Here is a 15,269-nt window from a genome sequence, read left to right as displayed (position 1 = left end):
ATAAAAATTTAAAAACAGCTTTTATTAATATGGTCACCATATCCTTATGATCAGGGCCTCATGCACGGCAGACAAATGCTCACCACGGAGCTACATTCCCATCTAACCAGGGCCTTGGCGTTCCCAGTGAATGGCTCCAGGGTCTCATGTTTAAATATAATTTACAAATGTAATTACGGCTATTCCCACTTCCACTCCTCGTGACATAGAAGAGAGCTGGCAACCAGATCTCCTTTTGAAGTGGAGGGCACAGTGAGTGTCAGGCACAAGTGGTCGCTGCCTTGACTCTTCTGTGTGGGTGTCCACTTCAGGGATTGCTTCTGCTGTTTGTTGGCAGAGGCAGCTGTGACCTCTGAGACCCTCAGCCTTGTTTCTGTCTTGACCCTGTAGGGATCTGCTGCAGGCACTGACCGAGGAGGAGCTGCACACGCTGGAGCGGAGCCTCTGTGTTTCTCAGGATGTGGAGCTCCCCATCCGGGCAGATGCTCAGGCACCCAGCACCCTGGCACCCACCTTTTCTGCAAGCCTTCCTCCTGAGGAGACACTTTCAGCCAGTGTCAACAACCCAGAGGCAGAACTGGCTTGCTCAATGCAGTATGATGATCAAGAGCTGGAGGAGCTCAGCCGCATGGTCCACAGGGCTGGGGATGAGATGTCTTCTCTGCTTTCACCTCCCAGTGCCTGCCAGTCCCCAGCGCACAGGCCGGGATCAGAGGCTAGCTCCCAAGGGGAGGCCTCTCCAGCCAGAGCCCAGCGGAAATCAGGCAGCGATGAGGAGGAAAGGGTGTTCTTCATGGATGACGTGGAGGTGACAGAGTCTCCTGCCAGACCTGAATCCCCAGGGGACACATTTGAGTTGACGCAGGGTAATGTCCAGCAGAAAGGACAGGAAGGCCAGAGTGGAGAGGTGGGGGTAGGGGCACTCGCCCTAGTAAAGGAGGAAGACTGGAGCAACAATAACGTTGAGGGCGACAAGGTAAAGCTGGCCAGCCTCGTGGGCTCCACTTCCTGCAGCTGCCTAGATGCACAGCTCTACCTAGATGGCTGGGAGGTGAGCGCAGAGGATGCCGAGACTGCAGAGATGATTGCACACCGGACCGGGGGAATGAAACTGTCGGCCACGGTCATCTTCAACCCCAAGTCTCCCACGTCCCTGGACTCGGCTGTGGCAGCTCAAGAAGCCCCAGGCCGTGGTATTTCCCCGTTGGAGCCCAGGGCAGAGGGGACAGGGGACAATTCGCACAAACTCAGCACTACAGCCACCAACTGCCTCCTCCACTCCTGTGTGTGCTGTGGGAGCTGTGGGGACAGCAGGGACGATGCCGTAGAGCGCCTACGGGAGAAGTGTGGCCCAGGAAGTGTCATCAGTGCCTCTAATCCTTCTGTAAGCTTAGCCAAGGTTGGTGACAAAGAGCCCGAGAGACTAGATGAGGCCCAGCCTTCTGATGTCACCCTGCCTGCCGAAGATGCCTCCAACAGGCAGGAGCCCAGAGCCCCTGCTTCCGACAAGTGCCTGGCATACACCTCAGGAACTCAGGTGGACACAGCAAGCAGGTTGCAAGGAGAGGGTGAAGTCAAAGGTCAGCCAGAGCTGGAGGCCAGAAAACAGGACTCTGAGAAGTCCCCTGTGATCAGTGGGGACAGTCCAAGAGGGGATGTGGCCCAGTCAGAATCCCAGTACCTGTCGGGCTCCAGGTAAGGGCTGCTTCTGTTCTAGGGACCAGACTTTGTCCTGTCTGATTCTCAAAGCATTGCAATGTTTCCTCTTGGAGCTTCTAGGCCACTAAACAGGTTCTGGACCCAGAGCAGGTATTCAGTTGACACCTGAGAGGATGGGGTATGGACTGTCCGGGTACCCACCTTGCATTAAGCTAAGCTGCCTATCAGTGATCTCCAGGGCCCAGCAATTCTCTCAGGTAATGTTGGCACAAGGATCCCCTGCTCTCATTTTGGTAGCTTATTCTTATTCTACCCCTGACGTAGCTTGCAGTGGACTGGCCAGTAGTAAGTGGGTGTAGGTGGGAGCTAAGCACACAGTCCACCGATCTTTGCTCACCACCATACCTGCTGGGCTCACACAGCTGAGAAGAGATTCACAGAAACCCTGACTGTGTACAGAGCCAAGCTGAGCTCTTGAGGCTACCCTTGGGCAATTTCTTGGGGGCAGTATTTGCACGACCCCTGTCCTTCCTCAACTCTGTGTTCTCCCTGTTCCCTGTAGCTCTTCTCTGCCATTGCCTGGTGATGTCAGGGTGGGGTGGGACGTGCCTCGTTAGAGTTGAGGCTTCTCTTGTTGCCTCTTATCTGAATGCTCTGTCCATAGCAGATTTTGACAAGCATCGCTGGTGTTGACTATATTGTGTATTTTGTCTGTAATGTTGGGGCAAGAGGGAGGGGCAAAGACGTCCCCCAGCCTGAGTGGTTTTATACATTGTTGTGGCGTTCTCAGAACTCTGCCTTGTGACAGGGCAGGCAAGAATGGAGGGCAAGAGTGGAAGGGTCTCCATCTGGAGGTCCTGGGTACCAACACATGGGTGGGTACAGGCTGGGACAAGGCAAAGGACAAGATAGGGAGCAGCTGGGTACTTTCAACCCAGGGGACGGGAGTTTCTGGGTCCAGGGCAGATGCCCATTTCCCGTTCCTCAGCCCTGCCTGGACAGCAAATGGTCACCACATTTCCTGGAAGCATGCAGGGGAGAGCTGGTCAGGATCTTGTGTCTGTCATAATTCTGAATGCTCTTCACTCGCTATGCAGCTTTCTGCTCTGCTGCTGGCTGTGATGGCAGAAGTTCTGAACCCACCTACTTTCCAGGCCCTGGTAACCTCGAATTGGCATTTGGCATACATGATTTTCTGTCTGTAGACACTGAGAAGAAGCCATAAAGTGCGGGTACTTCCATGTGCCTCATCTTTTCCTGAGCAGTCATCCACACTGCAGCTAGAGTAGCACTTCACTCCTTCCTGCAGCTGTATCACCCCCATTATGCAGAGTGGCCATGCTCGGTCTCTCTCCCTTCATAGCTGATCCATCTGTAAGAGGTTTTTTGACTACCAAGAATCATGCAGCTATGAAATTCTATTTCCAGTTTTGTGTGGACATGTATCTTTATTGTTTTTCAGTCTCTAATAGTAGAACATGCAGGTCATATGTCAACTAACCATTTTCCACATATCCGAGGTTACATACATCCTACCAGTTGTGTGTGTGTGTGTGTGTGTGTTTCAACTCCTTCACACTGTTTATGATTTTTAAGCAATTTTCTATCTTTAGGGTGTGATCTATTAATATGCAGCCAGTCAATGACTTGTTGGATGAGTACCCATAATTTAAGCCCTTGGCAGGCCAGGGCAAGAGAATGGCAAGCTTGAAACCAGCTTGCACCATGGTGAGAATGCGTCTCAAAACCAAACCAAACCAAACAAACAAGAACAATGTCACTTGAAAATGGTCCTGCATAACTTTGCATTCGGTTTATAGAAACTATCGCTTACATTTAACTTGGCTTTATAACCACATAGAAAGTTTGCATTCTTTCTAGACAAAGCTAAACAAATAGATGTCCATAAAGAAGTCTGCCTAGGGCTGGCGAGATGGCTTAGCGGGTAAGAGCACTGACTGCTCTTCTGAAGGTCCCGAGTTCGGATCCCAGCAACCACATGGTGTCTCACAACCACCCATAATGAGATCTGACGCCCTCTTCTGGTGCATCTGAAGACAGCAACAGTGAATTATGCCGGAGCAAGCAGGGCTGGTGGAGATCCTGAGTTCAATTCCCAGCAGCCACACATGATGACTCATGGCCATCTGTACAGCTACAGTGTACTCATACACATAAAATAAATTAAAAAAAAAAAGAAAGAAGTCTGCCTAAAGGTAGACTTTGAGGATACACACTCCTGATATCAGGTAGATAGCTCTGAGATCCGAACCCTCTTCACCTTGCCCCCTGACCACTAGCCAAGACTTTACCAGAACTTTTTGGAAACATCCCCTACTTTCCTTACTGAAAAGTCGAGCCCATGGTTGGGCCAGTGTGCACTCGCTCAGGCCTGACATCTCAGGCCTACATCTACATCCACACTCCCACTGTTGTAGATGGTGCTGCTGAGGACAGCTGGTGCAGATGTCTCTCCTGTTTCCATAAAGCCTTTCCTCAGAGGCAGCCCCAGCTTCATAGCTATATCAAGTGGAATGGATTAACTTCCCAACGGCTGCTGATGGCTACCTTGACACCTCCTGCTCTCTTTATAGGTGAGTGAATTATTTTTCTACAAGGCTGACACAAGAACCCTGTAAATTCCTTGACAGGGGAGGTGTGGGCTTTTGTTTTTGTTGTTTTGGGTTTGTTTTGTTTTGTTTTGTTTTATCTGTTCTGTTTCTTATTTGTCCAGGTAACAGCAGAAGACATCTACCATCTGGAAACTTCTGCCCTGGAAAGGGCCCTTCACAACATTCCTTTACGTTTAAACCTAGTCCAGCTCAGTCCACACTCAACACTCAGCTATGGAAAGGTGAGAAAAGCTACCTGGTGGCTCAGAAGACCTCCTGCCTTCCTGGAAGCCGGTTTAGAAGATTCAAAGGGTCTGAAGAGGAAGCACTTGGGGGGGGGGTCCAGACCTCGGACAGAGGCATGTCAGCCCAGCATTGTGCTTTAGGGAGCTGGAAGAGGTCTGCCTACAGCTACCTGTCACTCCTGTCACAACAATGACAGAGCCATCCTAGAAATTTCTGGCTAAGTGTTCTGTGTCAGGGGCACACTCTTCAGGGGCCAAGCCAGGAACCAGATGGATGTGGCCGGTCTTTCAGGCCCTGCAAGGCAGTGATCAGCAGCGTGTTTTCAAACAGAAGCAAGAGGCCCATCACACATAGGCCGAACGTTTGCTGAAATGTGGAATGAGACATCAGGAAGTCTGGTTAGTATGACAGCATTGTGACAAAGCTTTCTCATGACACATGTTGTCTCATGCACAGAGTGGTGTATTAGGATTCTCTGAAGGAGCAAGACAGTGTGTGTGTGTGTGTGTATATATGCATGTATAAGTATGTATATCACATATATGCATTATAAATATGTAAGTATAAATTATATTAATATGTATGTAACATATTATAATATGTATTGTGTTGTTTTAATTGTTATATATAATAAACCCCTGTATTAGACTGGGATATATCTATATATTAGGATCTAGTCTGAGTACTCCAAAGTCTCATGCTGGTAAGGCTGAGAACCTGTGTCCAGTCTGTAGGCTAGATGTTTCAGCAGTTGCAATCTGGTGCTGTGGTCCTGAAGGATTCCTGGGGAGTAGCTGATCTTCAGTCTGCATTGGAATCCTGAGGAAGTTGTTTCTAGTACCAGTGGAGGAGTACCTCAGCAACAGGGTAGAAGACCTTGCTAGTGAGAATGAGGACAAGCAGGCAAAAAGCCAACATTTCTTCTTTTGAGTCCTTTTCGGTGGGCCTCAGCCAGGCACTGTCTGAATTTAGGGTGGGTCTTCCTGCCCAAATAATCAGATTAAGAAAATTCCTAAAAAATAAATAAATAAATAAATAAATAAATAAATAAATAAATAAAATTAAAAAAAAAGAAAATTCCTCACAGGAGTGCCCAACATCTTGGGTTTTAGTTGCCATCTGCATGCAGTCAAATTGACAACCAAGATTATCCATCACAAGTGGGTTATGATTCAACTCTAGCTCTGTATGTGGGAGACAGATGCTAATGTTCCTCATCCCAGTGTCCCTGAATGGGACAGTTAGAGTTGCCTTCACTCTCTGCAGGCAGCAGGATCCATTCCCTGCTGTTCTGATTTGATCACGGGCTTCACCCATCATCTGGCAGGCGCCTCTGTACCTCCTGTGACATGTGGCATGGAAAGTATAAGGAACAATGGTAGGCCCTGTGCTCACAGACTTCTGTCCCATGTGTGAGTCCCACCTCAGTGAAAATGGAAGAAAAGCAGGGAGCTGTGGCAAGAGACCTACATTTGAGGCAGGAGCCCTCCAGCATCCTGGAGTGTGTGTTGCTAAGTCAGGTAGAAGGACTCTATAAGGACAGAGGGTCATTCCTACCAAGGGACTGACACATGCGGAAGCAGAGGGGCTAAGGCTGAGAGTGCAGGCCCTACTGGAGAAGCCCCTCCATGGGTGCTCTTTTGGCCTTGGCTGATTCCATGGCCTCAGCATCAAGGGTGGTGGGACATTGTCAGTGGTCGGCATGGATGTCCTGATCCTGCTGAGTGAATATTCTGGAACCTGGGCTCTTTAGTTCTTTCCTTTCTGCTGGCTTCTTTCTTATCTGTTCAGTTGTCAGAGATTAATGTTTTGGGAGGGAAAGTCGACATTTTTAAAAAGCTGGTTTTCCACCTAGCCTTAGCTTCCTGACTCAAAACGTTCTTTGGTGTCAACTCCATTGTCTGCTTGTCAGAGGACAAAATCCACTCAAGCCTGTCTCCCACCTGGACATGCAGGGATGTTTGCTGTAGAAACTACACTAATCCCTTTTTTTAAATCTGTAAGTGTGGTCCCTGATCGCTGTAAAAACTTTAGAAACATTAAAAAGACTAAAAGAAGTAAATAAAAATTTCCCACATTTTATGAATAGTTTTGATTGTTTTTCATAGTCAAAAATGATGCTGTGAGCATTTCTCCTCAAAGTTCCTGTTAAACACAACTCTAGGGGTTGAAGAGGTGGCTCCGTGATTAAGAGCACTGGCTGCTCTTCCAGAGGACCTTGATGTAGTTTCCAGCACCCACATAACAACTCACAACTTTGTAACTCCAGATCCTGGGTCTAGAATCGGCATCACAGAGGTCAAAATCTTTCCAGAGAAACACCGAGCTACACATACACAACATAGACATACACAACATACATGCTCCAAGGTGTTCCCATCTTTACCAACACGGGCATACACTACACATCCTGCTAACCTGGAGGCAGAGCCTGTGTTGTGTTGTGTGTGTGTGTGTGTGTCCTGTGAGACATGCTGCCCTTCTAGGTAATGGGCCTCCTGCTGGTGTAAACAGGCCTAGCCAAAGGGATGGCCATGACCACAGAGTCCCCTGTAACCGTCCTTTCTGCCTGCTCCAGCATCTCTCTCTAGCCTGGTCACTTGGTAGCTCCCATGTCTCATGATCGCACTCTGCTCCTGCAGCTGCGTCCACCAGCAGGTGCATAGAAGAAATCAGCTGGTTCCTAAGGTAGAGACCAGCTGGCCAGGGCTCCTCCATTGCCATCCCTCATCCCTGCACGTGTTCTCTGGACAAGCCAGATGACTTGCTTCTCCATCCTTCTGTGATCTGCCTCTGGTCACTGTTTGTGCCTTCAGCCACAGCCTTTGCCCCTGTGCTAAGAAATCTCTCTGCATTCTTTCCAATGTCCAGTCTCTTGACATTGCAACATGGCATTATCATCTACAGCATTCACACCTAAGAACTGTAGTTGGGCCAAGTGTGGTGGTTCACACCTTTAATCCCACCACTCCGGGAGGCAAAGGCAGGCAGATCTCAGCGTTTGAAGTCATCCTGGTCTACATGGTGAATTCTAGGCTAGCCAGGCCTACACAATAAGACTCTGCATAAATTTAAATGTGTGTGTGCATGCTCGTGTGTGTGTGTGTGTGTGTGTGTGTGTGTGTGTGTGTGTGTGTATCAGCCAGATGGTGGTAGCTCACACCTTTAATCCCAGCACTTGGGAAGCAGAGTCAGGTAATCTCTTGAGTTCAGGGCCAGCCTGGTCTACACAGTGAGTTCCATGATAGCCAGGGCTACACAGAGAAACCCTGTCTTTAAAAAGCAAGTAAACAAACAAACAAACAGAAAACAACAACAACAAAAAAAACCTCACCAAAACCAAAACCCACAATGTTTAAATAAGCTTACAGTTCTGGGCTGCAGCTCAGACTTACCTTACACCAGGCTTTTAGCCCAATTCCAGTTACTGCCTTTGTTGAGCCAATGGGGCACTTTGCCAGTGTGGTCTTGTGGGGGATTTGTGGCTGCCTTCTAGCAGGCATTTCTATGGTTCCCCCTGGTGGTGGATGACTGCAGTGGCCTTCTCTAACTGATTTCAGCTGCTGGGCCACCTGCTAGAACCATCCATAGTATCTCTCAGCAAGTCCCATGTAGCATGTTGTTGCGTCTCCTGTGTGTCTGGATAGGGCTTAGAAGCCTCATTTAGGGGAATGCACTGGCTCAAGACAAAGCGGAAATGCAGCACCATAGGCTGGAAGGCAGTGGGCCTTCAGATGTCACCAGCCCTAGTCCTGTGGGTACTTGAAGGCTCCTTGTTAATGTTCTCACTTCCTCCATCCTTCCCCGTGTCTGCCCTGTTGTCTTCTGCCCGGCGTAGTGCGTGCTGGTAGTGGTCCAATCCCAACTTTACAAGACACAGATCCTCACCTGGGTATCAGTGGGTGTAGGGAAGGTGCCAGTGTTGGGAGGAGGCTTCTGGAGAACATGGCTTGGCAGAGTCTAGGCCTGAAGTGCCAGGCCTTATGGTACATGCCCCATGTTCTGTGCTATTCTGGAGAAGAGTTGCAGTCTGGTCCTGGCAGTCTTAAGACAGTTCTCAGCAAGACATATGGCAGGTGTTCTCTCTGTGTGAAGCGAGACCATTTCTAGTGCAGGCTTTTTGCTTCTCCCTACCTCAGGGAGCACAGACTCACAAGTAAGTGTGCAAGGGAAAGGCTAAAGTAGACCATGTGCAGTCAAATGTGCCCATTCTCAGACGCCAGGCTGCAGAAGGGGCTTGGCCTGTTTAAATTGCACGGTGACCAGGGAAGTCCTCAGTCAAGCTCACCTGCTTGCTGCCATACAGTTTCCAGGAAGTGTTTAGGCATGCAGAAGCTCAGGGGGGATGTCTGGGATGCATGACAAGAGTGGCAGTTTATTTGGTGTGTGTGCCTGAATGTATTGTATCTGTGCCTGCATGCACACACATATATACGTGTGCATATATATGAATGTATTACATATGTAAACACAATTTTGTTTATCTGCATCTTATACTTTCTTATTGCATCCACACACATATTGCATCTTTAGTTAAAAAGTAGTGATGTGGAGGTTAGAGCCCCATACCATAAAATGGGGCTTTCTGAGAGCTGGGGTGAGTGCTACCCTGGTCTTGGCTCTGTCTCTGAGCCCAGTTGTCTCCTGCAGGGTGTGAGCAGTGTTGTAGGGTGATAGATAGATGGAACTGGGCAGGCCAGATGGCCTCAGGACCTGGTTGGTAGACCAGAACCACAAGAGTAGTTGTGGCATCTATGGAGGATAGCTATGGCCACTTAAAGGCAATCTCCATATTGGGCACTATTTCACTCAACGCAGTAGAGGAGGGACTGCAGACTCAGGTTCACATACCTCTGACACAATGGGTTACCAGCATGAGTAGGATTTCCTCCCCAGCTGACCCTGCACATGTGTCCCTCAGGTCATAGCCCACTGGCCTTCAGTGGATACAAGTGGCATTGATTGAATGGAGCCTCTGTCTGCTTGTAGAGCCATTCTATCACTGTTGTCATCAAGGTTGGGCTCTGTGAAGATGGAGTTTCTCAGGCCCACCTGATATCTGTGTCTTTCCTCCCCCTGGATAGCCACGGGCCAAGGGTAGTGACTAGACCCTCCCTGTTACCCTTGAGTATGGCTGTGGAGTCTTGCTCACTGTGTGTCTTCTGGACTTTCACAGTCAGATGTGGAGATATTTCTAGCTCATGCCTTGGGCAGTCTAGGATCAGTCATCTTGCTATGAGAGCAATGTGTTCACAGAGCATGAGTAGACCCGTGGTCCCTCAGTGCTGGGGCAGCTTCATTCTGTTGTCCTATTTAGATCTTCAGAGGGCTCCCACTTTGACAATGGCAGATTGAGGCAGCCTGTGACCTCAAGGGCTTTCCTGGTGGCCTTAACTCTCCCTTCCCCATTATCCTGATGATCTATGATGTCTCAGCCCTATGTTACAGATCTAGAGTTTCATGGCAGGAGGAGTGAGCACTGTAGGCTCATCCCTCCACAGTGTGTGTTCAGTGTCCCTCTGTTAAGGTCAGACAGCATCACTTTTCCATTCTATAGATTAAATAAACTGAGGCCCTGGCATAGGTGTTGATGCCTGGGAACCTTCATTTCATACTGTCTTAATTTCCTCAGAGTCCTTCACCTCACGGGGGGGTCCCACCATGGCATTAACAGCACGGGTGTGAGTGCAGTTCACAGGCTAATTGACTCCATGTCTTCAAGACAGGCATGCCTGAGGCAGGACACTCTGTACTTAGCCTTAGCCAAACCTGAATGTGTGGTCTTGGTCAGTGGTAACTGAAAATGTAAAGAATGTTCCTATCTAGATGAATGGCCGGCCCATCTCAAAGGCCAGAGACCTTGTGCTGCCTAGAGGAAATGGAGCCTAGTTCATTTCGCACTTGGTGGACCCGGTGCCTGCCTTGTTCACATTCAGGTCTGTTTGCTGTCCCACAATGACTCTTCTGTCTCTCAGTTATCCTTGGATAATTGTAGAATCTGGAGTAGAAATCTGACCCTTTCCCTGCATCGGAGTCTCTGAGTGGCAAGGAGGGGAGGAGCAGGAGGCATGGGAATTTCAGAGGGTTGGGGACCATGTCCCCTCAGCCTCAGCCATCCTCTCAGGGTTGGGGTCCCTAGCCTGGAATGCTGGGGTGGAAGTGAGGATCCACCTTCCTTCCAAGTCACCCTGAAGGTGTGGCAAAAGTAATGGGGGTGGGGCAGCTAGCTTCTGTAGTGAAAGTTGCCACATCACCAGAAGCCCCTCCCCCATCCTGTATATGTGTGTGCGTGCGTGCGTGTGTGTGTGTGTGTGTGTGTGTGTGTGTGCTGTTTCTCTTAAAGAGACCTCAGCTGTCTTCCTTCATTCCCTGCAGTTGGTCTCCAGGTGCTGTGGCATTCAAAGCCTACACACAGAAGCATGAATCGAGACCACCTCTTTGCTATTCAATTTGTGGAATGAATGCAGTAGTAAACACTCTTTGCAGAACACTTTCCTAGCTGTATAAACATTGATTACAAGCTTCAACTCCCCTAAACGACTTAAGCTATAATTATATGTTAGGTATGACTGTTTCTTTTGACAGCATCAAACACTTTAAGTGTGCTGTGTTTGTGTGGACAGCTCTTCACTGCATGAATATCCCCTTCCTGCAAACTGCTCTGTGTATTAGTGGCCTGAGGCAGCTGCACTGCTGTCTCACAGACTGGATCTTTATCAGGACATTTGATTGCCATTCTGTGGTGGGTGTAGGGATCTCATCTCTGGACCAGTGACTCACTGGGGCTGTTGAGCATCTGTGAGATGGTCTCAGGAGGAGAACAGAGATTCCACATCCACATTAGTGTGAGAGGAGACCTAAAGCCAGACTTCTCTACTCTCAAGTTTTAGAGGTTAGAGGTCTGAGCTCACAGTGCACTCCAGCCAAAGGTTCTGAGCCTCCCTGCCTCAAATTCCTAGGGCTCCTGGCATTTCCTTGATTTGTGGGTAATCTCCTTTTTTCTCCCTCATACTTACTGATCATCCAGCCTGGCCTCATCTTGAGATACTGACACTGATGAATCTATAAAGTACCTTCCCTTCAAAAAGCTCACAGCCAAACCTTCTGGGGTGTGATGTGGATGTGTCACACTCTGGGGTGTGTGGCATTCACCATGGCGTCTGGATCTTGGGCTTCTGACTACTCTGCTCTCCCACTCCTTCCCAGAGGAATCGCCATTGGACATGTCTTCATGGTGCCATGATAATGACATCAGGAAGAGTGCCTGGCCAGAGGCAGGGGCTGCTGCAAGCCCTGCAGGCTATCTGCTGTCCTGATCCATATAGTGTTTGGTCACTGCAAAGTGATTGTCCTCACAGAGAGGAGAGCCTGCTTGTGTATGGACTTTTTTGTCCATTCCTCAGACGTGGAGGCAACTGTGTTGGGGATCTTTTGGTGTAGATCCAGAGCAGGAAGAAAGGCTGTTACAGGCTTTACATTCTCATTGTGTTAATACACTGGGTCCACAAGCAGTAACCAGACAGGGTTGGAGCAGGAAGAGATTTGTGTGGTGGGGTCTATTTGTGACCTGGTCAGGGATGGCTTCTCCCATAGGACACTGGAACTTGACACTCCTTCAACAGGTAAAGGCACTCACTACTAAGCCTGAGGACCTGAGTTTTTAGTCCAGAAGCTCCTCAAGGGATCCAGGTGAAGAGCATGGTGGCTTAGGGACACTGAAAAGTCCTATGGCCACATCATGCCTGGCTTCTCTGATAGCACAGAGCAAGGCTGAGAGGAGTGAGCAAGGGGAGAGAGGTTAAAGGGATGGGAGATGAGTGATAAGAATAGCGACCTCCTAACTTTTGTATGCAGAGCTTCTCTGTCCTGGACCTGTAGGGGTCTTGGTAGGAGCTGTGCGGTGGTTGGGTGCAGCCTGTGCCTGGTACAGTCTGTGTATATTGGGTTCATCTAAGTCATGGAACACTCCTGAAACCTAGGACATTCCTTCATGAAAAAGTGTCTTGGAGCTTCTTTAACAATGAGCAGTGGATGCTGCAGAGGGAAACTGTCACCTTGCAGTCTTGACAACAGGAAGTCAAGATCAGGGAGTCTCAGAGCTGGTTCTATCAGGGCTGTGAGGGAGACCCTGTCCCGGGCTACCCTCCTGCTCCTGGTGGTGGCCAAGCATCCCTGGAATTTTTTGACTTGTGGGAACATCACGCTCAACTGGTGCCTTCATCATCACCACATGCTGCTGTTCCTTCATGCATGTCTGTGTTGATGTACTGTTTATGGAGACACCAGTCCTGTTGGATCAGGGCCTGCCCTGCTCTAGTATTACCTCATCTGAGTTCATAATACCCACTAGGATGCTGTTTGCCGGCTAGGACTTCATCGTACGCATGAATGGATTCCATTCATCCTAGGACAGCATACATAATTCTCTGCTAGAGCCAAGTAGGACTGTAAGGTGCCTGGTGGTCATAGCATGCTGACCACCTGCTGCCATTCACAGCTGCTCTGCAAATCGGGTGTGACCTTGGAAGATGTTTTTAGAGCTTGTTCTTAGAAGGGTGTCCTGCCCTCCCTGTCTTATTGCTGTGATGAAACACCATTACAGCAGCCTGGAGTGGGGGTGGGTTTATTTCCATAGAACCGTTCACCGTCAAAAGGTGTGAGAGCAAGGAACTCAGGCAAGCAGGAACCTGGAGGCAAGAGCTGACGCAGAGGCCAAAGCTTACTGGCTTGTTCCCTCTGGCTTGTTCAGCCTGCTTTCTTACAGAACCCAGGACCACCAGCCCAGGGATAGCACCACCCACAAAGGGCCAGGCCTTCCTGCATTCATCACTAATTAAGAAAACGCCCTGTTAAGCTAGCCTAGAGCACAACCATAAAGAAGTGATTGCCTTAAGTGAAGTTTTCTTCTTTCAGATGACTTTAGCCTGTGTCAAGCTGACAAAACTATCCAGCACATTGCCTGACCTCTTGGCTCATGAAGAAGGCAGAGCCAGAACATGCTGTGGCTCTTTCAGCAATCTGGAGCTTTACTCTTGGAGACTGAGATGTCCAGGGTGGGGGGACTGACCAGGTCCAGGGCCCGAGTGTGAGCAGCAAGACCTTCGTGTCTAACTGCTGGACAGGCCAACTTGCCTGCTATTTTCATCTCAGGTGCCAGATCTTTAGCAGTATGTTTCTAAGGCAGACGGCCGGGCGCCCACTGTGCCCTGGCCCGTTTCACCACCTCTCTCCTCTTTAAGCCTCTTGCTGCCATCACCATCTGCAGGCCCAAGGGTGCCATCTGCTGCCAGCTGCCTCTTTGTTCTCTTCTTGGAATTGAATTTCTATTTATTTGTTTGTTTATTTATTGAGACTGTGTCTTACTATGTAGTAAGTACTTACTATGTAGCATAGACTTACCTTTCTCCAAAGCTGGAATTATGGAAATGTACCCCAGTGAATGCTTCATTTATTCTTCTGACCAGAAAAGAGATGCTTGGTATTTCCTAATCTCTCATCTGTGTTTGTAGGATACTCTAGGGTTTTTTGTTTGTTTGGCTTGGTTTGGTTTGGTTTTGGTTTTTTGAGACAAGAGTTTCTCAATACAGCCTTGGCTGTCCTGGCTCTTGTTTTTTTTTAGACCAAATTGGCCTGAATTTACAGAGATCCACCTGCCCATGCCTCCCCTGTGCTGGTATTAAAGGTGTGCACCACCATCGCCAAGCAGCACTCTAGTTTAAAAAATATTTATAGTTATTTATTACTTTGTGGTGTGGAGGCAGGGGCTTGGATGCATACCACAGTACATTTGTGGAAGGCAGACAACAATTTGCAGGATTCCATTCTTCCCTCCTTTCTGTGGGGCCCAGGGACTAAACTCAGGTTCTCAGGCTTAGCAGTGAGTCCCTTACCAGCTGAGCCACCTTAAAGACATTTTTACTTAATAGTATTTCCAGTATGTTCATGTCCTGCCTGTCCTGCCCTTCCTGCCTGTTGTCCTCAATGCCTTCACCTCTCTTCATTGCCCTGCTTGTTTGTCTTGTTTTACTTCCACTTAATACAATTTTGATAAATACATGACATCAGCTCCTTGTGGATTGAGCTGCCCTGTGAGACCTCGCTTGTATCCTCAGTCAGCCACCAATTCCTCTCCAGCAAGTTTTCCTCTTCTAAGCTGCATTCTGTCTCCATGTATCTGCCCCAGCCCTTGGCATCTACCCACCCATCTTCTGTCTCTTTAGACTCGCCAGCCCTAGAGCCCTCATATGATGAAGTCTTATAAGATTTGTCTTTTGTGTCTGCTTCCTTTCACGTAGCATGTTTCAAGGTTCATCGACACTGGAGTGTGTTTCAGAGCCTCTTCCGTTTTGAAGGCTGGACAGTATTTCACTGCCTTGTTTTCATACTCATCCCCCTTCATGGACTTTAGGATTTGTTTCTATCTCTAGGCATGTGAATGATGATGTTCAGAACATCTCTGTCCAAACATATGCCTGAGTCTCTATTTCCAGTTCTTTTGAGTGAGCTGGGCATAGTGGTATGTGGCTCTAATCTTATCACTCAGGAGACCAAAGCAGAAGGGCCATGAGGTTAACCTGGCTTACATAGTGAGATTTTGTCTGAAACAATAAAATTAGGTGGGTATGGTGGCCGGCCATGATTATACTCCTAGCACTTGGAAGGTAGAGGCAGAATGATCAAGAGTTCAAGGCCTTCCTCACTACAATACCTAGTTTGAGGCCAGTGTAGTCTGCACGAGGCCCTGTCTCAAAA

At 48.7% G+C, this 15,269-nt stretch overlaps 1 protein-coding gene across 2 annotated transcripts in view; it reads left to right on the top strand.

Moving 5' to 3' along the window:
- The window catches only part of Zfyve28 (zinc finger FYVE-type containing 28), a 91,849-nt gene that overhangs the window by 68,511 nt on the left and 8,069 nt on the right, over positions 1 to 15,269 (top strand). For both annotated transcript variants that reach the window (XM_031341042.1, XM_031341041.1), the window contains one exon: positions 391 to 1,695. In XM_031341042.1, coding sequence (XP_031196902.1) covers positions 391 to 1,695 — 1,305 coding nt within the window. The remainder of the gene's footprint in view (positions 1 to 390; positions 1,696 to 15,269) is intronic.

Source organism: Mastomys coucha, unplaced genomic scaffold (assembly GCF_008632895.1).
Source record: "Mastomys coucha isolate ucsf_1 unplaced genomic scaffold, UCSF_Mcou_1 pScaffold22, whole genome shotgun sequence".
In the NCBI taxonomy this organism is placed as follows: domain Eukaryota; kingdom Metazoa; phylum Chordata; class Mammalia; order Rodentia; family Muridae; genus Mastomys; species Mastomys coucha.
This window is presented reverse-complemented; position numbering and strand designations above follow the sequence as displayed.